The sequence below is a fragment of the Eubalaena glacialis genome, chromosome 13 (assembly GCF_028564815.1).
Source record: "Eubalaena glacialis isolate mEubGla1 chromosome 13, mEubGla1.1.hap2.+ XY, whole genome shotgun sequence".
NCBI classification, from domain to species: Eukaryota; Metazoa; Chordata; class Mammalia; order Artiodactyla; family Balaenidae; genus Eubalaena; species Eubalaena glacialis.
In genome coordinates this window covers 5,807,117-5,834,162 of record NC_083728.1, presented here as the reverse complement: position 1 = coordinate 5,834,162, position 27,046 = coordinate 5,807,117, and the positions used below count along the sequence as shown (strand labels likewise).

Here is a 27,046-nt window from a genome sequence, read left to right as displayed (position 1 = left end):
GCCACGATGTCAGCGCTGGGAGTGAGCCCTGGGGCTCTGTAACTACCCCAGCCTGGAGCGAAGTCCCAGCCCAAAGTCCCAGCCCGCCATGAGATTCAGCCCCACACGCCTGACCCTGCGTGTGGGCGCTTGGCAGCCGGAGCCCGAAGGGAAGTGGGTGCAGAGACTGCGGGGTTCCCAGGGCACCCGATCTTCCTGGAGCCTGACCGGGGCCCCCAAGGAATCCGAGGTGCAGCCCCGCTGTGATGGCCTCATCGGGGGGTCACAGACTCTCTTCACAGGGGCGAGGGGGCAGGACCGTCTGGGACCACGCACAGTGACGGGGCCGTGGTCTTTAGGAGCTCACTGTTCAGTGGAGGGAACAGGTGCTGAGCTGAGTCCCTCTCTTCCCTCCAGGGGGAGGTCGGAAGGATGAGGGGCCCTGCTATAGGCGAGGGAAGCGCCTCGGAGGGTCACCAGCACGCTCGCCCCTCTGCCTTACGCGTCATACGGGGCCTCGAGGAGGAGCCCACCCTCTGCTTCTGGACTGACTTTTCCTTCTTCAATAAACAAACAGCTCTCACTTCTCTGTGTCAGGCCTGTTCGGGCACATCAGGTGTCTGGGATCCCTGGACCCACACAGCAGCCTGCGAGGTTGGTGCAGGTGGGAAACCAGGCACAGAGAGGCTGTGCGCTTGCCCACAGCTGCCCAGCCTGGGAGAGGGTTTGAACTGCCGAGGCAGCTCCGGGGCAAAGCCCCTGCCCTTGGGTCAAGGTGGAGAAGGAGGCCTCAATTTACTCTGCTGCCCTGGGTCCTGCAGAAGGCAGAGGGCAGAGGGCAGAGGGCAGGAGATGTTTATTCTGGGTTCTGGGCCCCTGGCTTAGTAAGACGTGAGTCACCGAGTCCAGCCAACCACAGCTCGCGTCAGCTCCCAGGGAGGAGGCTGCTGAATGCTGATTCCCGGGGCCACACTCACCCTACACCTCTTGGTTGGGAGCTCCGGAGCCAGCACTTCTATGGAGTCCACACTGGGGTCTGAGGATGGTAGATACAGGCCGGGCCCCGGGTGGGGCTGCCCCTGGAGAAAACAGCAAATGCCTTGGGCGGAACCCCTAGAAACCCATAAAGTGTGGGGTGGAGTTTATAGGACAGAGAAATAAATATTGACTCAGGGAACAACCCAGGAAGGCTTCCTGGTGGAGTTAGAGGTTGGGTGGGACCTTAACAGTTGAGTTTAGTGGGCAGCGTTGAAGGAGGGCATCCAGGTGGAGGGCGCTGCCCAGGCAAAGCCTTGGCGGCTGGAAAGGGTGACCCTACACTGGAGTAATCAGGTCTGGGGAGCACATGAGGGAGATGGTGTAGGGAGTGAAGCCTAGTGGTGAGGCCATATCTTGAAAGGCCCTGAAGGGCAGGCTAATCGTCCAGGTTTCCAGCCGCACTGGACATCAGTCACCTGCGGGAGTTCATTCATTCATTTATGAAATACATACACATTGTGTCCCTACTCGAAAGCCAGACATAGTTCTTGAAACTGAGAGGACAGCGGACAAACTGACAGACGAGATCTTTGCCCTGGTGGGGTGAAAGTGTTGTCCAGGGAGAGAGACTGAAATGAAAGGAACAGGGAAGTAGAATGATGGCCGATTACTCTGGGTGCTTAAATGGAAATTGCTCAGTGGGTGTGACAGAGAGGGCCTGGGTGACAGGGAGGGGGCCTCTCTGAAGAGGGGACCCTCTAAGACCTGGAAGATGAGCCAGCCAGAAGAGACAGAGAAAGGAAGCCAGAGGGAGTGTGTGTGCAAAGTCCCTGAGGCAGGAGGATTGCAGTAAATTCGAGGCTGGTGAGGTTGGGGCTAGGGAGGGAGACAGGAGGACGTCAGGAGATGAAGCCAAGGGGCGGGCAGGGCCAGGTCTGTCCTCCACCCCAGGTTGGGAGGGATTCTGAGCAGTGAGCTCACCACAGAGGGTTTTCAGCAGAGAAGAGTCTGATGAGATTTACATGAAATGCAGATTCCGGGGCCCCACCCAGACCTGCTGGCCGGAATTCGCATAGGTGGGGGGCTGGGAGGCTACCTGCGCAGACACATGGACTTTGCTGGACCATAAGATGTCATGTGGTAGGAGGGGATGGTGAGCGGGAGACAGACAGAGACACAGAGACAGAGAGAGGAAATCAGACAGAAGGATGCAGAGAGAGACGGGCAGAGAGAGACAAGAGCTCTTAGGGCTCTAGGCGTGCATAGGATATGATACCTACAAGAATGAGGGGGTCAGAGAGGGCTGGGAAGGGGCCAGAGCAGATGGGGCCCCTGCAGGAACTGAACACAAAGACACCCGAAGATCACTTTGAGGACACACACCTCTGGGCAGACGGGATAGATGTGCAGGGTTGTCACCCTTGCTCTGCAGAAGAGCTGCCCAACTTGGGGGTGGCGGGTCCACAGAGATGAGGTGGGGATCTTAGAGTCTGAGCTCTGGACCTCAGGAACCAGTCCTCACCCTAGGCGTCCCGGCTTAGTTGAGGCAGGGAAGTGGATCCCATGACCCCCTGTCTCACTGCCCAGTTAATTCCAAACTTGGGCTCATTTTGCAGAAAAAAGATCGGGGGTGCCACCTGGTGGCCAGAGCCGTGGCCATGGCCCGCGTCAGGGCCCACAGTGTCCGGGACCCCAGGAGTCTCTATGACAGATGTTTATAGTTACGCAATTAATGCACGTGCCCTGCAGATAAAGTCGAAGACCCAGACAAAGTCAAAAGAAACTGACCACCTGGGATTTCAGCCAGAGACAGCCTTTCTTCACATGTACACTGACTTCCTTCAATCTCTTTTCCATGCATCCAGACATTTTTTAACCCAAAAAGTGCATCACACCCCACACAGAGCTCTGGGACCTGCTGGGATTGTCCCTATGCACCGCTAGATGCTGGATCTCTTTCCGTGTCACTGAAAGTTCTTTCACAACATAATTTGAGCAGCTGCACATGCCCTCTGGGTGTGGCCAGGGGGTGACTCAGGCTGGCTGAGCACTGTAGGTTGGATTCACTGGAGCAAAGTGAGTTTTCCAGAGTTTTTTGGTTTTGTCGTTGCTTCCCTTGAGGAAGATTGAAACTTCAAAGCCCTCGGCTCTGTGATGAGAAGGGGGTTTTGACAAATCCACATTCAGATACAAACCTCATGGCTGTGGGGTCCAGGCCCACCCAGCCTCCCAGCGGCGCTCCGAGTTACCTCATGACCCACCCCAGGCTCCTCGCAGAGTTGGAGGGTCCTGACGCACAATGGGACTGGTCTGGGCCGGTCAGACCTGGATTTGATCTTGCTTTCCTGGGCCTCAGTTTCCTCATCTGTGCAATGGGCAAAATCCCAGTTTGTCCATTTCATAGAGCTGTTGTGAGGGTTAAACAGCCTTCGTCTGTGTGGAGGAACAGTTCCTAGGCCTGTGTTCAACTGTAGATTCACGGGCTGTGGGTCGGGCAAACGCTGGAACGGCCCGGCCTGTTCTCTTCCGCTGCAGAGGGGTCGGATACCTCCTAGGAGGGGCCTGAGTGACAGATGTCATTAAGTCACAGTAGGTTAGACCCACTGTTTGCTGCCACTGTGGCCGTGGCCTTGTGGGGAACCATGAGCACGGGGATGGCAGCAGCCGCTTCCACGGATGTCCACGGAATGCTCACTGCGTGCTAGGCGCTGCCACGGATTCTCTGTTAACGCCCCGCTTTGCAGATGGGGAACCGAGGCTCAGGGAGACTGCACAACAGTTCCAGGGCCCAGCCTCTGGTAAGAGTCTGAGCCCTGACGGGGCCCAGGCCTGGCTGCCCCTCGCTGGGCAGGAGGAGGTGATGCTGCCCAGTGGCCCCGAGGTGTGTTGTGTGTGTGTGTGTGTGTGTGTGTGTGTGTGACGTGTGTGTGAGTGATGTGTGTGTGTGTGATGTGTGTGTGTGATGTATCTGTGTGTCTGTGTGACGTGTGTGTGTGATGTGTGATGTGTATGTGTGTGTGTGGTGTGAGTGTGTGTGTGTGTGATGGTGGGAGGGGGCTGCCCTGTCAGGAGGTCCCCCCTCTGCCCTGGGCACTGAGCTGTGTGTGCACTGCGGGGTCAGGCTGCTGAGGTCACAGCCCAGACGGTGAAGCCGCTGCCTGCTGGGCGTGAGCAGGGCTCACTAGGGGTGGTTCAGCTTCTGACCATCCTATCCAAACTGAGGTCAGATTAAAACTAGGGAGTCAGAGGGGGAAGATGGGGTCTGGGGGGGGGCAACATGGCAGGGGGGCGGCCTTTGAGATGTGGGCAGCTCGGGAGGCCGTGTGGCGACGGGCACAGTTACCAACAGCACTGACACAGGGACTCCTGGTTCCTATGAGCCAGACACTGATTTCATCCTGCAAACCATCTTGAGAGGGAGGAACTATGATTATCCCATTTTACACGTGTGGAAACTGAGGCATAGGCAGACTAGGTATCTGCCCAAGGTCACACAGCAGGAAATGGTGGGACTGAACTTCGAACTGGGGTGGCCCTGAGCTTGTTCTCTTCAGCCCTACACTGTCGCAGAGACCCGGGGGCATCCACCTGCGTGGCGGGCCTGCGTGAGGACAGGGGGCCTGACTGCGCTCAGATGGGGTCCTGTTCCACTCACCAACGGGGGCCCCCAACCCCATATGACCTCCCAGACCAAGGCATTGCCCAAACATGATGTGGGCCTTCCACGCACGAAGGTTTTCTTTTACATCCAAAGGGGTTATCTTATCCCACTTTGTCCCCTGGATTCAACCCTGGCTGTGTGACCTTAGGCAAGTAGCTTAACCTCTCTGTGCCTCAGTATTTTCACCATGTGAAATGGGTTGAGAATCCCTTTCTTCACAGGCTGGATGGAAGGATGAAGTGACTTAGTACAAGTGGGAGTTCCATAAACATCAGGGCTCAGGGCTCAGGGCTGCAATGCTGCAGGCAAGGTCCCTGGGACTCCTCCAGGAGCTGGTCTGGGGTCTTCCGGGGGCGGGTCCCAGCTTACAGGGGTGTTCCTCTTGAGGGAAGAAAATCAGCTCTTCTGGGCACTGGGTTTCTGACTTTGGGGTGCTGGCATCCTTGGGAAGGGAAGGCAGTACAGGGACTTGACCTGGGGCCTGTGGACAGGCTTAGGGTGCAGTTCAGAGCCCCAGAACCCTAGGGGAAATGCCGTAGGTCTGGCCACTTTGCTGGGAGGGAATGGTCCCATCCTGCCTGGCCCCAGACTGGGACCCTGGAAGTTCACAAGCCCTGCCTGGCCCCAGACTGGGACCCTGGAAGTTCACAAGCCCTGCCTGGTGAGGGGCTATATCCAGCCAGCAGGTGGCGCTCGGACCAAAGCCGTGACAGGCTGAGCCCCGAATCCTCCACTGCAGGCTCTCAGGCTGAGGTTGGCTGGGACGTGGGACCTGGGACCTGGCTGGGACCTGGCTTGAGGCTCCTCTCCCCACAGACGCTCTCCTGTCACAGAGACCAGCCAGAAAGTGGTGCTGGGTGGGGGGTTTCTGGGGTCCCAGCTACGGCTGTGGTCCATTGGTGTCCTGGGTGTGTCCACCTGGAGCCAGGCAGGGACATCTCAGCCCCCAAGGGGCTCCTTGGGATCATGGAGGAGCTTTAAAAAATACCGCTGCCCAGGCCCCTCTCCCAGAGACTGTCATCAGTCGATCTGGGCTGGACCGGGACTCAGCATTTGTTAGACGCTCTGAGGGCTGAGAATCACTGTGCGAGATACCCTTTCATCCTCCCGAGGAACTCCATGGGGAGGGTGCTGTCCTTATCTCTGCCCATCTCACAGAGGAGGAAACTGAGGCCCAGGGGTGATGGGACTTACCTGAGGTTACGCTCAGGTTACGCCTAGGGCTGCAATGCTAAGTCCCACTCATTCTTTTATCTGCAGGATATTAATAATAATAACATCACTGATGCAGGCTTTCTCAACCTGGCACTGCTGACATTGGGGTCCTGACAATTCTTTGCTGTGGGGCGGTGCTGCCTAGCGGAGGGGGAGGCGGAATACAGTCCCACCCCCACCCCACAATGATGTCCAAGCCCTAATCCCCAGAAGCTATGAGTATGTCACCTTACATAGTGAACCAGGCTTTGTGGATGTGATTACGGATTTGAGGGGAGATTATCCTAGATTGGCGGGGTAGGCGGAGAGTCATCACAAGGGTTCTTAGAAGAGGGAGGAAAGAGGAGGGGGTGGAGGGGAGATTGGAAGATGTGATGCTGCTCAATCTGGGGACAGAGGAAGGGGCCACGAGCTGGGAAATCAGGCGCCTCTGGAAGCTGGAAAAGGCAAGGGAGCAATTCTCGGCTGAACCTCCGGAACTTCCAGGGTCCCAGTCTGGGGCCAGGCAGGATGGGACCAGCTCTGCCCACACCTTGATTTTAGCCTGTTGAGGCCGTGTGGGACTTCCGACCTCCAGGACTGGAAGATGCTAAGTTTATGTTGTTTTAAACCACTCATGGGCAGCAATTTGTTACAGCAGCAACAGGAGACTACTCCCCCTGCCCCATGACAACCAAGTCTCCAGACATGCCACTTGTCCCCAGGATGGGAGGATGTGGGTAGAATGGGCCCCAGTGGGGAACCACTGAACTACTTATTCTTTACTGAGTTCTTCCCACGTGTGGTCCAGCCTTCGGAGGCCCCCATACCGTCTAGCACTCTTGCACACCTGAGCTGTGTGCCCTTAATCGCCTCCCTGGCCCATTCTGCAGATGAAAAGGCTGAGGCTCAGAGCCTTTAAATGGGCAGTGAGGGATGGGGGTCACACAGATAGGAGAGTGAAATGGATTCCCTTCTAGAATCTCGCAGCCTCCGTCCCAGACTCTGCATCCCTGCACCCTCATGCCTCCCACCAGTGGGCGGAGCTGGGTCTGCCGCCCTGAGGCCATGCCAGGCCTTTCGGGGGCTCTGCCGCCCAGGTAAGGGGCAGCCCGGCCCTCACGCCCACTGTCTGACACCCCTGATCTCTGGGCTTTGTGGCCTTTTCCCAGCTGGGCCGCTTCTCCAGCAGCTGGTGGAGACTCAGCTGAAGGAGGCAAAGGCCATAGGGTCTCAGGATGGGGTGGGAAAGAGAATGTGCGAGTGGGTCAAAAAACGTGGGCCAGGCAGTGAGAGCCAGGATGCCTTCACCTCCCCCACCATGGAGGTGAGCACATTTGACTCCACATTAGCCAATCGGAGCACTCCATTCTCCCTGATTGGTTCAAGGATCAGCATGTGATCCATGCTCAACTAATCAGAATCCTCCCTGGGACATTCTACCTCTTGTGTTTGGCTTGAAGAATTCTCTTTCTGCTGGGGTTGCTAAGCTGACGGGCTCTAAGTCTTGGGTGATTGGCAGCCATCTGGAGAGAGTCTCTCAGAGAGGTGGAGAGAAAAGGCCTGAAAATAATGCTTGAGCCCCTGGATCCAGCCATTCCTGAAGCTAGTTATCTCTTGATTTCCCAGTTGCATGAGTAAATAGATTCCCCTTTCAGGTTTCTGTCATTTGCAGCCCAAATGCTCCTGGATTTCTCCCTAGACCCTTTTTCTTGCTCTAAGCCTCTGATCTTGGCTGTCTGCTAAAGCCCCACAGGTGAGGAGTCCTGTCTAAGCTTACTCTGAGAGAAGTAGAGAAGCTGGGATAAGAAAATAGAATTGCAGGGTGTGGAGAAAAGGGAACCCTCTTGCACTGTTGGTGGGAATGTAAATTGGTACAGCCACTATGGAGAACAGTATGGAGGTTCCTTAAGAAACTAAAAATAGAGCTACCATATGATCCAGCAAACCCACTCCTGGGTATATACCTGGAGAAAACCATAATTCAAAAAGATACATGCACCCCAATGTTCAATGCAGCACTATTTACAATAGCCAGGTCATGGAAGCAACCTAAATGCCCATCGACAGATGAATGGATAAAGAAGATGTGGTACATGTATACAATGGAATATCACTCGGCCATTTAAAAAAAAACTGAAATAACGCCATTTACAGCAACATGGATGGATCTAGAGATTGTCATAGAGTGAAGTAAGTCAGACAGAGAAAGACAAATATCATATGATATTGCTTATATGTGGAATCTAAAAAAAGGGTACAAATGAACTTATCTACAAAACAGAAATAGAGTTACAGATGTAGAAAACAAACTTGTGATTTCCAGGGGGTAAGAGAGGGGAATGGATAAATTGGGAGATTGAGATTGACATATACACACTACTATGTATAAAATACATAACTAATAAGGACCTACTGTACAGCACAGGGCAATCTACTCAATATTCTTTAATGGCCTATATGGGAAAAGAATCTAAAAAAGAGTGGAGGTATATATATGTATATATATAAACTGATTCATTTTGCTGTATACCTGAAACTAACACAACATTGTAAATCAACTATACTCCAATAAAAATTTTTTAAAAAAGAAAAAGAAAATAGAATTGCATTTGTGAGCAGGTCATGGTGGCTTTGGAAAATCACTTCCAACTCATGTAGCAAATTCCTCCTCCCCCATCCCCACCCCGACCCCATCCAACTCCAGGGATGGCAAGTTCTGTGTGCACAGGTATCATTGCAGGAAGGGGGGACGGTGGATGAGCTAGTGAGAGCAAAATATTGGGGGGTGGATGGACCTAATCATTCTTTGCTTTTAATGGTAGCTAGTTAATTTCCTTCCTGAAGAGACCAGCTTTGACCTTCACCTCCAGCCCCTATTAACTGCCAGCAATGCTTTGTCAGAGTGTTTATGACAAATTAATTATACAGAGAGGGGAAATCTCGCAGGAAAATTGAGTGTTCTGGCTTGGGCTGCAGGTGGGAGCTGAGGCTGAGTTCTGAGATGCATTTTGATGGCCCACTGATACGGGCCTGGTTAACCACAGACCTCGGGCAAACTTTGAGGCAAGCAGTTAGTTTTCAGCTCACCCCAGAGGGCAATGCCAGAAGCAAGGACTCAAACCTGATTTCAAGCCCCTTACACCGTGTGGCATGTCTGCGAACTGGATATCCCAGGCAGGAGGGATTTGGGGGCCCCAGGTCACAGTGGTGGCCGAGATAACTTTGCCCCCTGTAGGCTGGGCAATTCCAGCCCATTGGACAAAACCCTTCCTTCCCTGTAATGAACCCAACTTCCTTGTTGCATGGACTTGCCCAGTGCCTCCTGGAATATTTGCGCAGGTGGAGCCGTGCTTGTCCAGAGCTCAGCATCAAGTCCAAACTCCTCTCCAGCCAAACTCCCACTTGCATTTTCTTTGCATTGGGCTTTCTAGCAACACCCAAACTGCTGTGCTGCTATAAGTCCTCTTGTTCTGACCATCATGCCTTTGGCCAGGCCGAGCCCCTGCCTAGAACACCATTCCCAGTCCAACCTCTTCCCTCTGCCAGATGTTGAAGAATGAGCTCTAGAGCTTTCTCCTTCCCCGGGGAGCCTCCTGGGCCCTCCGGACAGTGTCTGCGTTGCTGTTCTGCACTCCTTCAATTCCCCGTGATCGCTCCTGCTCAGGACTCACTGCCCATGTCCCAGGCCGCCTCTCCCGCTGACTGTGAACTGCTCCCCGAGGGCAGGGCTTAGTCTTCCTCTCTCTGTAGCCCGAGGGCATGGTACTCAGGAGGTGGTCAGTGGAGGAGCCGGTCCAGCGTACACTGGAGGTTCAAGAGTGAAAAGACAGGGCCTCTGTGCCTAGTGAATTCACTGGCCAGTGCTTGGGGAGATACAGCCGACTTCTGAGGTTCTTACCTGTCTGGTGGCATCCCTTTTCTGGCAACTTTAGAGAATGACCCAACCCTAGCCCTCAAGGCCGAGGTAGGAAGGTTCTAGAAAGGTCAGGTGGTAAAGTGGTCAGGTGGCCAAGATGGGCCTTGAGGAAGTCAGGTCTTGAGTGAAGGGCAGAGAATGGGTGGCCCTGATGGACGGCGGGCCCGGGAGGGTGACCCCCTGGCAGGCTGCTCCTACCACCAGCAGCCCTGCCTTTGCCCCACGCCGGGCCCAGCCCAAATGCGGATGCACGCTGGCCACGTGTCAGGAGGCGAGAAGGTCAAAAACGACACTGAAGGCAGCAGAGAGCTCACTGGCTCCCAGGCCCTCCCTGCGTGAGTCCGCCTGCAGGCTGATCGCTGTGAGTCCCACCCTCTGGGGACACTGCCTCTGCGGCTCTGTCCCTCAGCAGGTGTCTTCCGCGCTTCTGGGACCCCGGCTTTTTGAGCGTCATAGCCGCTAGCTCTTCTGAGATGAGCGTCTCAGCGTTGACGGGGGCAGCCTGACTGCCGCCGGGAGGGACCTCGCTTCTGGATCGTGCAGCTCCGGAGGGAGGGTCTAGGGAAGAGATGGGGCCCCAGGAACACGTGAGCCGCCTCCCCTCGAATTACCGAATAGCCAAGGCGATTTGCTTCACCGGGACTGAGGCTGCTGCCCCGGACACAGGCTTCCCCAGTGGGTGACCTTGTGTCCCCATCTCCGAGGCCCCGTCCTTTCTCCCCTGGACCGTTGCTCCCGCTTCCTCAGCCCCCTTTGCTTTCCCCCGACTGTCTTCAGCCAGGCTTTTAAATCGTGCCCCACATCAAGTTGCCCCTGCTTGAACCCTCCAGGCCTCGCCAGGTCACTTCAGATAAGATCTGGACCTTTCTTCTGGGCTTCCCGGCACAGAGAGACCCGGCCTTGCCCACTGGATCTATTCCCTTCCGCTCCCTGGGCTCGTATGCGTGATTCTGGACGTCACCCTTCTTCCCACCGCGGGGCCTTTGCACTTGCTGTTCCCTCCACTGGCAATGCTGTTCCCACATCTGTGCTTGGCCGGCTCCTCCTCCCCCACAGGCCTGGGCTTAGATGTCACCTCCTCCTGGAGCTTCTCTGACGGCCTGGCTAAGGCAGCTCCTCCCCGTCACGGCATTGCCCACCCACCGTCCCAGGTTTTATAGTTTTTTATAGTGTTGGTCTTAAAAGCCTCGAAAGGCTTGGTTTGTGACTGTCTCTAGTGCCTACTGGACTCTGGCCCCTGTGAGCGGGGAGTATTTGTCTGTCTGTGCTCTTAGCTGTATCTCCGGGGGAGGGAGCGTTTGAGGGTGGGAGTGGGGCCTGAGTGGGTGCATGAATGAATGAACGACTTCTCCCTAATAATTGAAACGGCGAAGAAGCGTAAGGTGGCTACAGCATTATTTGGGGGGAAGAATCAGTGAAGTGGGTGACTAAGAATCGAGGAGGGATCATGTTCCAGAAGTTTCCAAGGAGGCCCAGCTTCACGGGCATGTGGCCTGGGCAGTCACACAGGCGCGTTCAGAGGGGCCTGTGCTCAGTTTACTGCTCTGCTGTCTTTGTCTTGAAATTCTTACTAAGTTTCGAACAAGGAGCCTTGCTTTTTCTGGTTGCACTGGGCACCACAAGTCACGTCACCGGTCCGGTCCAGGTGTCCCAGCAGTGAGGGGAGCGCATCCAGTCCTCACCACAACTCGGGAGCCACAGGCTAGTCTAATCATCCTCATTTTACAGACGGGGAAACAGAGGCTCCAAGCTGAGTGATGGGTTAGGTGGACCCCACACGTTCTACCCTAGAGCCCCTGCTCCTGCTACGACCCTCTCCTGTCTCCCAGACTCCAGAAATGGGAGGCTCATGACTGTTGAATAAATGAATGAATGAGAGAGGGAAAGAGGACACACAGGGGTGTCCCAGGCTCACCTGCGCTCCCTCCTGGCTCGCTAGCCCTCGCGACTCCTCCGGGATCAGCCGCCCCTGGGTTGACAGTCATCTTGTTGTTGTTGCCTACGGTGGTGTCCTCCAGGAAGCACGAGCGAATGTGGACTCTCTGGGCCATGCCCCCTTCGGAGTGAGGTCCTGGTTCGGGGATTTGAATTTCGATGGAAGCTTCCGGGCCGGTACCCAGGACAGAGACTGCAGGTCAGCCAAAGAGAGAGATGCCGGGGGGGGCGGGGGGGGGAGGTGGACGGTGAGAGCAGCTGGACGGTGGGCCTGACCCCCAGCCTGGTTCTCAGGTCCTCCATGGCTGACTGTCCTTCTGGAACCTCCCCTCAGTGGCCCACGCTGTGCTCTGTCGCCGGCGGACACGTGGCCTCAGGCGGCATCTCTCACATGCCTTTCACCTGCTGGGGCCGCCGGCTCCCTCGGCCCCCGGCTCTGCCAGCTTGGGTCCCCCTCCTCCTGCAGCCCAGCCCAGCTGACCTGGTCCTCTGTGCCTCCCCTGGGACTCAACCCCGCCCCCCCCCCCGCTATCTCCTGCTCCCCGTCTCTCTGCTGTCTGTTTCCTGGCAGCTCTGGAGTACCCTCTCCATCTTTGGTTAGAATCTTCACGTGGCCCCCAGCCCGGTCCCCAGCCCCAGCTGTCTCGCTCCTGCCTCTCCCAGCCAAACGTCAGAAAAGAGCTGTCCACGGTCCGCCTCCCCTCCTTCCACTTCTGTCCCCTCAAGTCACCACTGACCCCTTGTTGCTGGACCCTGCAGCCCTCCCTTGATCTCACCGGCCTCGCCTCTTCTGGAAACCCGTCCCCTGGCGTCCCTGGTTCTCCTCCTCTCTCTCAGGCCTCTCTGCTGTGCTCCCACCCCCCAGCCTGTCTCTCGATGACCGGTGCCAGGGAGGACGCGGCCTGGGCGCTCTGGTCACTGGTGACAGCGCCTAGGTGGCTCCCTAGATGCCTGTCCAGTTCCAGCCCAGCCATCTCCTTTGTTCCCGCTTCAGCTGGCCCAGGAAATGATCCCTGCCCATTGTACAGATGAGGAAACTGAGGTTTCCTGAGCGGAGTAGTAGGGAATGGGAACCCACGTGCTAACTCTAAAAGAGCCCCCTGCTCTACAGCCTCCTGGTGGAAGGGAAAGAATTTCCCATCATGCCTCTCTCCCCACAAGGACTGGCTCAAGTTCCATCTAGCGAGGAGCTGAATGCAGTGGGGTGGGGGTGGGATGGCAGCCTGTTCTCCAGTTACCTGGGGGGCTGCCACAGGCGCTGTCGGCAGGGCCCTTGGCTGGGCTGCCGTGAAGACTCATCTCGTTGCCATGTCCCATCTGTACATGTCTGGGCACAGACTTCTCCATCCGGATGTCCTGGGGCCCCCAGGATCCAGCCAGGGGACGCTGAGTTGAGGGATCAGTGGGCGCCATTGGAGGGAGGTAGAGGGGAGCCGTGGAGCCTGGCAGGGGACACAGAAACGTGACCCTTGACCCCCACCCTCTGACCCCCCACTCCCCACCCCACACACGCATTAAGTCATGGCCGGACAGAGGAGACAGGCTTCTGGATTCTTTCTGGACACCATCAGACGGGGAGTGATTACTTCAGGGTCTGGATTGGAGAGCAGGTGGGCCGGCAGAACAGTTAGCGTGGGGTTCCGGGGTTTTTACCACTGGTGCCTGAGGTGTCACTGGGGCATTGAAAACCCAGACAATGAGCACATCCTCTGCTTCCTAGCTGTTCTCAATCCTCTGGGCCCATCAGCAGAAAGTCTCCTTTGGGGTTAACTTGCTGTTGACATGGAGCCCTCAGAGCTTCTGACATTGTTTTATTTTCTCAGCATTTATTTTTATGGTAACCTTCGTAGTTTTCAAGGTAATGTTGTAAAAGTTTACTTTAAAATTAATTTGAGTAGAATAAAAAGTAAACCATTTAACAACATGGAGTAAATAATCAGCCATGGGCGTGGCCAAAATTGGGGAGGTGGAGCTCAGAGGACCAAAGCTGGGGAAAGGTTGATCTAGATTCTAGAATAAAGTTCCTCATTTCACATTTGGGGAAACTGAGGCCTGGAGCAGGGAAGGGCTCTCTCTCGAGGTCACTGGTAGCGTTCCCCCTTTGGGGCCAGTGCTCTCGCTCATGTCCCATGGCTGGACTGATGGGTGGCCCTGTCTCCTCTCCCCGCAGTGCCCACCACGGAGCAGGCACCCATTTGCTTCCTGTATTTCACCAAAGCTCGGATGCACCCATACGATGCATCCCAGTTTCTGAGATGTTAACTCATGGAGAAAAATAGTGTCTCGGGACAAACAGAATGCTACAACGACCCCTTGTGACATCCTAGTGAGGAAGAGTGAATTGAGTTGTTTCTTGTGGGAAAATATTGGGTCCCAATGAAAATGAGGCAAAAGATGTCGGCAGGAACGGAAAGCAGGAGAGGTTTGATCCAGGCACAAGGAGGGACATCCTTATTCTTGAGAAAGCCAGAAAGGACCTTGGAGGTCTGAAAGCTGCCCTTTCTCCCTGGGAGGTTGAATGCCCCCCACTCCCTGCCCCCACCCACATGGAGCAGATGTCCCGACAGGTCCCTTCTCCTGGACGTTTCAGAGGACTCACCATTTTCCCCAGAGGCCATTTTTCTCACTATGACATTCTCGTGTCCAATCTGGATGCATTTGGAGTTCGCAATGGAAATGTGGCTGCTTGGTCCATTCTGACTGATCATGTTGATTGGATTTTGCTGGTAAATAACTGGGGTGGACTGATTTCTAGAACCTTCTGCAAAATAACATTCCACTCAATCCCTTTGTATCCCTCTAGGAGTCAGAAGTTCCAAATACTAGTTGGCAGCATCAAAATCTCCTGGGGAGCTGGTTAAAACACAGATTCCCAGGGGCCCACCCTGGGGTTCCGAGTCAGTAGGTCCAAGGTGGGCCCCAGGAAGTGGAGTGTTTACCAAACACTGCAGGTATCACAGACGAGCCTTGCTTGGACTTTGTCCCGCAGGCCACCCTACCCCTGTGTCCTCTGCCACCTGGGAGGATGGCAGGTGCCTTGCTGCTCGCCCACCCTCTTTATCTCTCACTGCGAGGAACCCACAGCCCTAACCATTGCTTCCAGGGTCCTCTCTTCCTTTAGGGAAGGATGCAAGGCGGCCGTCCATAGGCTGTTTCTGGCCATGGGATAAGCTTTGCTTGACTCACAAGGCATTTTTAAGAATTTGGATTTGTCACCAGTGTTTAACATCCAGCCTAGGATGCTGAGACCCACCTTGGGTACCATAAGCAGGGGTGTCAGCCCCACGTGGGCTCCACACACGGGGCCACATTCCCACCTTCGTGAGCCCTTGGCTCTTGTGCCTTTGTGAGCCCCTACATCCATAAAAAATATTTAAAATTACATTTTATGACTGCGTTGGGATAAAGACAAATATAATCTCGGCTAGAGTCATTATTAGTTATTCATTGTTAGTATAATACTCATTTTTTCTTCTGATTTTAAGAGAAACTAGAGCATTTTTGTGACCCCCTAAAAGCACCGTGGGCTCTAGGCCCGGTACCTGCTGCATGTAATGGATAAGTCAGTTCTGGAACTCTACCCTGTGGGTATCTGAGCCCAGCCTGGCCTACTCTTTCAGCAGCCTTAAAACTCCAAGTTGGGCAAAGTGCTTACAGAAGACCGTTAGCAAACTCAGGCTGAGACCTGCGCCCCAGGACTGATACAGTCAGGGGTGGGCCACACCTCTAGGAAGCCCTCCCTGGTTACTCCTGCCAGCATGCCCCTCCCTCCTGGAACCCTCTTCCAGGGACGGGGCAGCAAGACCACAGCAAGCTTCCGACGAGGTGGGGCAGGCAAAGAGCTTAGCGGGAGCCCAGCAAGGACCAGGTGTTGGGTGTTATTCTTTTTCTTCACAGCTCTGCCCTCTGCCCCGTCCAGGTGTGGGCAGCAGGTAAAGGGCCTACCTGGTTGATAAATAGCCCAAGAGTTTGATTTCTGGTCTAAGTCCAGGAGGTGCTTGTTCCTCATTGCGTACAAGTCTGGGTTGACTTCCTTCGCTGTCTTCATTCCCAGGGCCTGGGCAATGATCAGAGCTCTATGGGGTCCATGGGCTTCCAGAAACCGGAAGATCTCTTCCTCTGGGAGGCAGGACAGCAAGTGGTTAAGGAGGACCCCGGAGGCTGAATCTGCTCCCCTGCTTACCAGCTGTGTGACCTGGGACAGACGCAGCCTCTGTGCCCATTTTCCTCATCTGTAAAATGGGCATAATTATAATGGACCACAGAGGTTGTTCTGGGGGTTGGGGATGTTCGTCAAGGGCTCTGAACAGTGTCTGGCACATGCTAGGTGCACAGTAATTGCCAACTACCCATCAAATGGTTTCTCAGCCATTTAGCTTCTTTCACCGAAAGACAGAGTCTTGACTCCGAACACTTTGTGGGGACCTGTTAGTGGGTGGGGCATGGCCCCTGAACACTTGTAACTTCTCGAGTGGCCAAGGAGAGTTTGGGGTCAGAGGGAACAGGGGCTGAAAGGAAACGAGATGCTTACGCCGCTGACTGAGCTCAGGGCCAGGCTTCCGGGGAATTGCAACTGCATCTTTCTGGGGCCTCTCTGCTGGGAAGAAAGACGGTCAGGGGTCAGCGGAGCGGGAGTGGGGATGGGGACCCTACCAGACAGAGGTGGGCTGCTCCGTAGAAGGCCCTAGCGCATGGACGCTCCAAACTCGGATTCTACAGTTAAAGGAACTTAGCTTCAAAGCCCGCCCCGCCCCCTTCCAGCTGTGTGGCTTGGGGTTGGGGGGAAGACCATCTACTCCCTCCGGGGTTGTGTGCGGGCTAGGGGACCCCCGGGCACCGCACCAGAACTAGAAAAGCGGATCTCGTGCGATGCTACAGCTCTTCTTTTATTATCATATCGTTACTGCCATCACCATCATTATTAATGTTTTGCTGAGCACCTACTACGTACTGGCACTAGGCTCAGCCCTCTGCATCAAATCCTCTCGCAACCCTACAAAGCAGCCCTACTGTGACCTCCATTGGCCAGAAAAAGAAATCAAGATACAGTGAGGGTACATCATGTGTCCCCGAGGGCAGAGCCTGTATTTGAACCCAGGCCCAAATCTGGGCTAGGCTGTTGCCAGGACTGCTCGTGCTGGGTCCAACACCCACCCCCTCCAACTGCCCCTGTCCCGGGATGGCAGCTTACCCAGCTCTGAGGGAACCGCTTCTTTGGCTCCACCATCGGCCAAGCACCACGTCGCGGGGCCTACGAGCAGGACTCCCTTTGACTCCTTCTTCACCTTGTGGAGGACCTGGCTGAGCTTCTTCTTGGGCACCTGGCATTTCTTCACCAGCTGGGCCGTCTTCACAGGGGAGCCCGAGTCCCTCAGCACCTCCAAAATCCTCTGCTCAAGGTCTGGGGGAGGGAGACAGGGGCAGAGACAGAACTGAGTCCCCCAACTACCCAGCCTGGGCTGGCGGCCCCCCGGGAGAGGGATCCAGGGCAGAGGCAGGGACAGAGGTCTGAGCAGACATCCACCAGCATCTCTGTTCAGGGAGGGGCACGTGGGCTGCTCAGAAATGACCTTGGCTGGACAGCCTGGCGGCCAGAGGCGGCGCCAGGCCTTCTGAGCGTCCCCCCCCCCGAGTGAGCGCCGGAGGGCAGGTGGGAGCACTCAGCTCTCAGGCGTCCTCGGAGAGAGGGGAGTGGAGGCGGCAGGGTGCTGGAGGGGGGGGCAGAGCAAGGAGGGAGGGGAGGGGGGAGGGGGGAGGCCCACCCCGGTGTTCTCCGTCCCCCATCCTCCTCCTCCCGGTGGCATCTGCCCCTCCTCTTGGGCTCACAATCCACTTGGGCGATGTCACTATTCATCCCCACCAGAAACCCAACAGCCGTTCAGAAACGGATCTTTCACCCTGATGCCCAATCCCGGAGTCCTAGCAACACGGTCCCTGGCTGTCTCGAATCCTCTCTTCTCCTTTCGCTGCCTCTACCTCCTACTCCTTGTCACCACCATCTCCCGGATGACAGCAACGCCACCAACTCCTGGTTCTGCCAGCCTCGTCTTCACCCACCCTCAACTTCCCTTCAAGGGCCAACCTGTCTGCATTCCCTTCAGACGCACTCACCCCTGGGCCTTTGCACATGCTCTTCCCTCTGTTAGGAGCACTATTCCCTCCCTCCACCCGTCCAACAGATACTCCACCTCAGGTTTTGTTCAGACTCCATCGTTGGGAGGCTGTCCTGGATGCCCTGAGCGGGTGGGGTGCTGGTTGTGTGTGGGTCCCCTGCAGAGTGTCCCCAAGGATCCCCTGCTGTGATTGCCAGGTTCACTGTAGTGGTTCAGTGTCTAGCATGGGGCCGGGCACACAGTAGGGCCTCAGGAAATAGCATTTGAATGAAGGAATGACTGAGTGAAAAAGTGAGTGTACCCTACTGGGTAGGTGTTTGCCCAGATGACCTGGGCAAGGGATGAGTAGCTCCTGCGGGGCCTCTGTTTCCCCACCTGAGTTAATGGTCCTAAGCAGGATGCCTCGAGGCTCAACAAGGAACTTTTCAAACGGCCCCTACTCCTCCCAGACAGGCTCCCATAAACCCAAGCCAGCTGCCCTGCGGGGAGTGAGAGAACTGGTCAGACACAGGGCCTGCAGCGCCAGGAGCTGGGGAGAGGAAATGTCTGCCCCGAGAACCCTGAGGGAAATGCAAAGCAGGGCCCTTCTTGGGAAGACCTAGGTCCCCTTCCAGGGCAGCAACCCAATCCTTTACCTTCTGGGTTTTTCCTGGATTCCTAGTGGGGGAAGGGACAACCCATTTGCCAACTCTGCGCTGGGCACTGTGGCCTTGCCCTTGTGGTTGGAATGTTTGCATCCTTCTGGGCGCAGGTGATGTGCAATTAGAACACGTGGGGTCACCCACCCCTTCACCCACCAAACTACCCCTCAACCGGGATACCCGTCCAACCCACTGCGGCTTTGCCTAGTTTTAAAAAGAGTTTTGATTCTTAAAAAACCTGCCCCTGGGTGAGCCTCTTCCTCCTCCTCCAGTGCCCTGACCCCAAAGGGGAAATGGGGTCCGTGCAGTGAAGGCGGGGCTGGCGTCACCTGCTGAGTCTTCAGGCTGGTGAACTGGAAGTTGTGAAATGGATGAGGTGTGACACGTCGGTTAAAAGGAAAATCTGCTGGGGGGCAAGTTAAATGCAGTTACCGAGTGCCCCAGACATGTCTCCTTGGGGAAGTACAACAGGAGCTTGGGAACCAGCCTGGGGTCCTGGGTCACACCCAGTCGGCACCCCTCCCCAGCACACCCTATTTTCCTGGTTTTGAGCCCCAGCTCTGCCGCCTACTAGCTATGTGACCTCCCTGGGCCTCAGTTTATCCATCTGTGAAATGGTGATAATAGCAGCTACTTCAGAGATTGTGGTGAGGATTAAATAGCTAACAATCACAAAACAAAGACAAACAAAAAGTGCCCCAGATCACAACCCTCATGCTTTCAGTGGGGGCCCTAGAAAAGAGCACTTCTCAATAACAGTTAACTTGCATCAAGTGCTTCCAGGAATAAAGTGCTATCTGAGAAAAGAATGCAGCAGGAGGAAAACCACATACATGCACTTGCCCCTCTTAGCAGACAACTTCTGTTCTTCCTCAAAATGAGCGTGAAGATGGGTGTTAAGGCCCCAGGCTCAGCCGTGGTCCCCTGAGTCATTTCACCTGCGAGCCTCAGTGATCTCACACATAAGATGGAAACCTCATCGGGCTTGCCCCGGCGGGTTATTGCAAAATGCACACGAAGCGTGTTGCAAGATGCCTGGGCAGAGCAAGGCTCTGAACCTGATGCGATGCCCTCTCTCCCTCTTTCTTACTACTGTTGTGCTTTCAGATACTGTCCTCTCGTGGCTGTAATCTGGACCAAGAAAAGGAACCAGAAAAACGGTGCAAGTCCCACCCGGGCACTCCCACTGTTCCTTAGAAGGAAGAACGTACCTGCGTCTCCTGGGTTGGCAGGGGCCTCAGCCATGCTGGCAGCAGCTGCTGGGAGCCCAGGTGACTTGAGGGCAGCGGCAGGCTCCCCGACCCCGTGGCCTGGAGAAGGTGGGCCCGGTTGAGGCTGGGTATGCTTTTGTGGTCCTGGCGGTGCTTCTGGCAGCTGTGGAGAGATTCCAGCTTCACCCAGCCAGCTGTCAGCTGTGCACACACAACCCGGAAACAGATGTCTAGTCAGCCCAAGCTGATCAGATTCTGGAGAAAAAGAAAATGAAACTTCTGTGTGTGGCTTTTGAAGGAAACGAAATCGAAAACGGAGTTGATAAGCAAGACACGGTTAGGCCTCCAACTAGATGTTAGTAAGGAGCAGCTAAGCTGGGCAAGACCAGAGCTTCCTCTGGGGCCAGGGGACTTCCCACCGCTGCCCACCCTGAGCCCCACACTCAGGCCAAGACACCTGGGTGGGTGGATGGGTGGGTGCCTGCGTTTGTGCATATCAAAACAACAACCCTCTTTAATGAGCACTTGCTATGTGTTTTCCAATCTCGTGTGCCCCTGAATCATCTACAGGGTAGGGGCCAGTACTGGCCTCTTTTCTTAGGAAACTGAAGCTTGGGTCAGTGAGGCCACTTGTCCAAGGCCACAGAGATGCTTGGGTTCTAACTCGGCCCCACCATTTACCGTCTGTGGCGCCTTGAGCAAGTTATTTAACCTATTTATGCCTCAGTTTTCTTGTCTATGAAATGGGCTAATAAAGTAGCAACCTCAGGAGGTGGTGGTGAGGACTAAAAGGGTTAATTCATGCCTTCTACAGTCATGAACACAGCTGGACACTCACTTACCTATTTCTGGAAGAAGGATGTATCGCTTTTGTAAATTCTCAAAGGGGCCATTGACACCCCCCCTGCCCCAAGCAGTTCAGAGCCACTGTTCTGGTCCAGGTAACAGAACGGGAAACTGAGGCCTACAGAGGTGAACGGCTTTGTGTGAGGCAGCCCAGAGGGTCAAGAACTCAGCCCTGGAAACCCCTGGCCCTGGGGTCCCAGCTGCAGAAGCTGGGGAGGGGGTGCCAGGCCGAGGCTCCCAGGGGGACCCCATCCCTAGCATTTCTGCAAAGGGAGGAGCTCAGGAACAAGTATAGCCATGGAAAGGGCCCTGGAGACTTGACTCAAAGCTGTCCTTTCAGAGCAAGCAGGAAAAATCCTGATGCCCCGTCCACACGCAGACCACTTAAATCCCAATCTCGGGAGGCAGGGCCGAGAGTCCCAGGTGATTTCATTCCAACCAAAGGTGGAGTGTTGGGCTTCCCTGGTGGCGCAGTGGTTGAGAGTCTGCCTGCCAATGCAGGAGACACGGGTTCGAGCCCTGTTCTGGGAAGATCCCACATGCCGCGGAGCAACTAGGCCCGTGAGCCACAATTACTGAGCCTGCGCGTCTGGAGCCTGTGCTCCGCAACAAGAGAGGCCGTGATAGTGAGAGGCCCGCGCACCGCGATGAAGAGTGGCCCCCGCTTGCCGCAACTAGAGAGAGCCCTCGCACAGGAACGAAGACCCAACACAGCCATAAATAAATAAATAAATAAAAATTAAAAAAAAAAAAAAGGTGGAGTGTTGGACAACTCGATAAAAACAGGAAGCCACGATGATGCTTTTGTTCCTTTTTTAATGTAAAACCAAAAAAACGTGCACCTCTATGTAAATTGACAGTCTTAATTTTAAATGCGAAGTAATTGGGAGTGTTGAGGGAGATTGTGGGGCGCCCTCCGGGCTCTTGCTGAGCCCCTGCGGGAGGCTGGGAGGCGCCGTGCCTGGACTAGCCACTAGGTGGCGCCCGCTCACCAGCCTGCGTCCCTGCTTCCCTTGTCCGGTCCCTCTGATTTAGGGGGCCTCTCACCCGTCCCCCACCCTAGAAAAACCCCAACTCCATCTGGCTGTACCCCAGCTTCTCCCCATTCCCCATGCCTCTACTACACAGGCTCCTTGGCTCCTTCCCTGCGTGCTGCTGACCTCTTAGTATGGACACCCCGACCTAGGCCTTGACTTGGCTGCCTGGTGGGCTTGCAGGTCTGGCTGAGGAACTCAAGCTTGATCTGAGGGTCAACTTTGCTTCTGGCCCGTGTCTGTCTGGACATGTTTGGATGGCCCTTTCCGGTGCCCCTGTGTCCCCATCATCCCCTCCCTAGCTGTGTGTCACTACCTCCCTGAACCTTGGTTTCTTTAATTATAAAACAAAGATAATAGATAAGAAAAAGCATGTTTATCTGACCTTTAGTTGGTGTTCACAAAATTTGCATCATTTAGAAAATGTGATATGATGGGTCTCCAAAACTCCATAATATAACTTTTAGACATTAGGGGGGAAAAAAAAAAAGCAAGAGAGAAAGAGAAAGAAAAAACAATTTAATGTGGGTGGGCTCCATCTTCCATAGCATTCCGTGGCACATTTGGAATTCATGGAAGCCATGAACCTGCTGTGAGAATCTCACCACACTGAGTGGGATTCTCACTTTTAAAGTTTTAATTAGCTTGTATTTCCTCTTCTCAATTTAAGAGACTTTCAAGGTAATTTTGACCATGATATTGCTTTAACTGCAATATCAGTGGCTTAAACGATACAGAAACTTGTGTCTCTCTCCTAAAACAGTCTGGTAGGCAGTCCAGGTGTGGTGTGGCACACCATCGTGTTGAGATCCAGGCCCCTTCTATCTTGTTGCTCTGCCATTTGTGGCCTTACGTTCTAAGATGGCTGCTCAAGCTCCAGCCATCACAACTGCATTCCTTACAGCAGGAAGGAGGCAAGGGAAGAAGAGTAAGTACCTCTCCTTTAAGAATACTCACAAGTTGCACAGACATTCCCCTGACATCCATCAGTCCCATGGCCCAGCAAGGGAGGCTAGGAAAGATCTTTATTCTGGGCCGCCATGCACCTAGCTAAAATTAGGAGATCGATTAACTTCCAAATAGGGGACAACAGATATCAGAGGATACTTAGCTGTCCCTGCCATTACGAGGTTCTGTTTTCCCCCCAAGAAAGGAACGAGGAAACCTCTTCTATGCCTTGAAGGATATCTGTTCGCCGGAGCTTATGTATTGAGCAGGTCCGAGGCTGAGTTCAAAGGTAGTTCCCACACTTTCAGAGACTCCCGTCCAGCATGGAAGACAAAAGGGGAGAGGAAGGGAGACAGGGACACTGGTGACCCCCGACTCTGCCTGGGAAGGACCTCAAAGCCCACAGGAGTTCCAAGATGGCGCTACTGCCTGCTGGGGCCCAGATCCCTTTTTGCCTTGGAAAGCACACTCCTTTTTCATGGCTTGTGTTTTTCTGGAAACTATTAGAACTCTCCGCCCAAACCAGATGATAATTACACGTTAGTGATCTCTAGTCTTTAAATTTCTCTCTCTCTCTCTTTTGAAAGAGAGATATTTTTACTGCACATTGTGTTGGCAAAACCCAGTCTCCTTTCTACCCGGCAGCCTGGATGTTATGATCACGGTTCCTCTGTGAATTCACCTCGGGGGGAGGGAGTGGAAAGGTCTGAAGGCACCAAATGGGGACAATAATGTGTCTTTGGCCAGGGGCAAAGGGCAGAGAACCAGAGGTGGCCAGAGACAGGGACTGCACAAGATCACAAGAGCTACCAGCGGAGGGTGAGGGGCAAAGACCCAACCAGGGGCTGCAGGGGGCAGCGGGTTCTCAGTGCAGCCCCCAAAGGCATCTGCCCGGGCTCCGTTCACTGACCTTCAAGGCAGAGCTCAGTGAGCCTCCTTGGGTCATCATGTCGGATAGACCTGGGGTTCTGATCCCCGGGCCCCGATCTCGTACCTCTGTGCCTCGAGCCGGTCACTACTCTTTCTGAGCCTCCGTTTCTCCTTTTGTAAAAGGGGATCACAGCAGCTCTACCCTGGGCTTGTGGCAAAGCTAACCCGAGATCTTGCTCCGGAAGGTCCCAGCAGAGCACCGTGCACGTAGCACGTGCTCAATAAACAGGAGCTATCATATCTTCATGGTATGACGCACCTACCCCTCTCTGAGTGACAAGCAGTCCCATTTACTCATCTGGTCTTGCACCAACTCATTCCTTGTGCCCAGGCTAAGTGCTGGAGCCAGTGGAGGGGGGCGGGGGGGGGGGTGAGGGCGCGGCGGGGAGAAAGCCCCGACCCCCTGCTAGTTCCTGGCTCTACTTCCCATGTCGGCTGCAGAAAAGGCCACACTACCCAAGCGAGGGATTGACGGGTGACTCAGGCCAAGTCCTGGGTCCCCTCCCCCAACTCCCAGCAGTGCTGGCTGGTAAAAGAGAGATGGGCAGGGGTCACATGAGTCAGGGAGTTGGGCAGGGGCCAGGGCATCGAAGGCCGTGATTGAAACTTGTGATCTTCCCTCGGGGCAAAGGAAGAGTTCCTGGAAGATTTTCACCCAAGGTGCGTTGGGGATTGGGAGAGGCCACCAGGGGTGCCAGAGAGCTTTGGCAGGAGGTTGACGGGGGAGAGGGGCTGTGGCCACAAGGAGGCTGTGTGGAGTCCAGGGGAGGGACCTGGGGCCAGCATCAGGCTGCTTTCACACCCTTCCTTCCCCCACTAACTCTTTTTAGAAGTCCTTCCTCACATCCCCCAAAATAGATTGAAATGAATTCACAACTAACTTTTATTTTTATAATCAAAAGATTTTTTGATAATGCTGCTTCCAAAATTCTTTGCCTACAAGGAATTCATTTAATTACAATTGGCCACAATTCCTCTACCGAGGGTCCAGTATTCTTGGGAATTCTTGCACAGTGAAGAGATCTCACCTATAAATTTGTTTCAAATATAATGAAGTATAACGAAAAATTTTTGATGACTAAATGGAACAGTTAATGAACTTGACATAATGTTATGTCTTCTAGATGTTTAATTAAACATTTATTGATTCTGATTTTGCAAGGTTTTTCCCCCATATTTTGGAGTTCAAACATTTTCAAAAGCTCTTGAAGCATCTGTAGGCCTGAGGTGCTAAGACTTCTACACCTAGAAGATAAAATGGGGAAAGGCAGAGAGACAGATCGCGAGGGCCAGGATTCCCGGTCTTTTGGGGATCGTGGCCCAAGGTGAGTTGTGGCCAGGGTGTTGTCGAGTATGGGATAGAAGATGGGCACCAACAGAATACTTTTATGTATTAATTCGTAACTTCTTTTAATTTTAAATGGGTAACGTACTCTAAAATTTGACCCGAAGATGTTTCTTAAAAGACTTATCAACTGGATAGCAACTGATTTATTTAGAGCTTACTATGGACCCTATTTCCAGTGCTTTACATTATTTTATTCAATTCTTCCAGCAATCCGACAAGTAATATTAAATCTGCATTTTACAGATAAGAAGACTGAGGTGCAGAAAGATTACTAAGTAACCTGGGCAAGATCATGGAGCCAGTGGGTGAAATCGATGGAGTTGAAACCCAGGCTATCAGGCTCTAGAAGCCAAGCTCTTAGCAATTATTTCTATTGTTATGAACAGGTACGTTGTCATCCTGCCACAAGATAAGGAGCAGCGCTTTCTATGCTGGACAACTTAGTGCTGCCTGGTGTGACTTATCGGATCTAGCAGGAAAAAAGTTGATATTTTATTCTTTTTTCTAAAGTTTCTTTGACTGAGTGTGCCTGTGTTAGTCAGCTTAGCTGCTGTAACAAAATACCATGGACCAAGTGGCTTAAACAACAAATATGTATCTCTCAGTTCTGGAGGCTGGGAGTGCAAGGTCATTGGAAGATTTGGTGTCTGGTGAGATCCACCTCCTGGTTCTTAGATGCCTGTCTTCTCTCTGTGTCCTCAGATGGTGGGGGTGAGGGGGAGCGAGCTCTCTCATGACTCTTATAAGGGCACTAATCCCATCACGGGGGCTCCACCCTCACGACCTCATTTGATCCTAATCACCTCCCAAAGGCCCCACCTCCTAACACCGTCTCGTTGTGGGGTAGGGTTTCAACACTGAATTTGCTGGTGGGGGGGACCCAAATATTCAGTTCCTGACAGTGTCCATATGAGCAGAGCCCTGTCCTAAGTCCTCCGAGACACAGAAACCTAAGTTAGTAGAAAAGAGTCCAATATTTAAGATTTTTGTTCTCATTAACAATTTTTATATTGATTGATTGAAATGATATTTTGGCTATATTGGGTTAAAAACAAGACTTGGTGACTGTATGTCCACACCTGAGCAGACACACAGGAGCCCCTCCGTCCCTTCCTCACAGGGAGCTCTTCTCTCCAAGATGCTCTGATCTCTCACTTCACCCACCACCACTTTAGAGTTTGTTGTCTGAGGCTGGGTGCCCCAGAATCACACTCTGAGGCACAGAGTTGAGTGCAAGTAGTTATTTGGGAGGTGATGCTAGGAAACCCTGGGAGGGTGGTGGGGACTTGTGACAGGGGAATGATGAGCTAATGGAGGGCTTTGCCATCAAGCAAGCCCCCTGGGGGCACCTGGGGTTCAGTGCCGCAGGGAGCGCTAGGAATGCTGGAGCATGGGGAACATCTTCTCAGGGCTCCCCACCGAGGTCGAGGGAGCTGGGGTGCTTACCCTCCTCTCCCATCACTGAAGGAGGCTGCTCCCGACCGTGTCAATCCCCCAGCCTGTCTGGCCTGCAGCATGGTGTGCAGTTGGACCCACATGAAAGAAATGGAAAAGGCCAAGGAGATATGATGGGGATACCGATGGCATTTGCTACAGTTCTTTGCACAAGTAACTCTTCTTGGGACTGAGGCCCCAGGGGTTAACTAGCTGGAGAGGCACAAGGGGTGGATTTGAATCCAGATCAAATGATCACAGAGCCGGGCCCTGAGTCCATCCTTTGCAGCTTCCCCTGCACTTGCCCACACCTGTAAAGAGCAGGCAGGAGTCTAACTCCATGAATTTTAAAAATTCATTTTTACATTTGCTCACTCAATCAAGTTAGATGCTTTTAAAGGCAAATTTAATTATTTTGAGCTCAATAAAAGCCTTTTAATAAGCTGAACATCATGGTTTCAGTGTTTTGCTTTCAGGGTTATCAGTCATGGCAAGGAGGGGCCACAAAGGGGAGGGAAGAGTGGGGGGGGGGGAAACGTGGGGCAGGGGGAGGGGCAAATCATGCCAGCCCACACACACGGGCGTGAACACACACATACTCACACACACACATGCACGGGTGGATATTTATTTTAAACTTTTATTTGCACATTTAAACCCATCATTTGTTCCAAATCGTTTGATTGTGAAGCTTTTATAATATTTTGTTTTATTTTTGGAAACAGTTCTTTTACTTCGAGACAACTGTACAACGTGTTAAAGAAAATGCGATGCTGATTTGGCACAGACTTCCTGTGTGTTCTGTCTCCCCCGTTTGGCTCACACATCCTTCCTCACTCTGAACGTTCCATCTATGCCCGCGACTGAGACAGGAA

The 27,046-nt window shown here is 53.8% G+C and overlaps 1 protein-coding gene across 1 annotated transcript; it reads right to left on the bottom strand.

Annotated features, from left to right (window-relative positions):
- Nucleotides 1–10,052: 10,052 nt before the first annotated feature.
- Nucleotides 10,053–19,825, bottom strand: ZBP1 (Z-DNA binding protein 1). Its single transcript, XM_061208210.1, is given in 9 exon segments — nucleotides 10,053–10,154; nucleotides 10,156–10,289; nucleotides 11,647–11,859; nucleotides 12,905–13,108; nucleotides 14,266–14,427; nucleotides 15,612–15,785; nucleotides 16,198–16,260; nucleotides 16,858–17,067; nucleotides 19,632–19,825. Coding segments are annotated over 9 exon segments (1,212 nt in total). The 5' UTR covers nucleotides 19,666–19,825; the 3' UTR covers nucleotides 10,053–10,136.
- Between the last annotated feature and the right edge of the window lie 7,221 nt (nucleotides 19,826–27,046).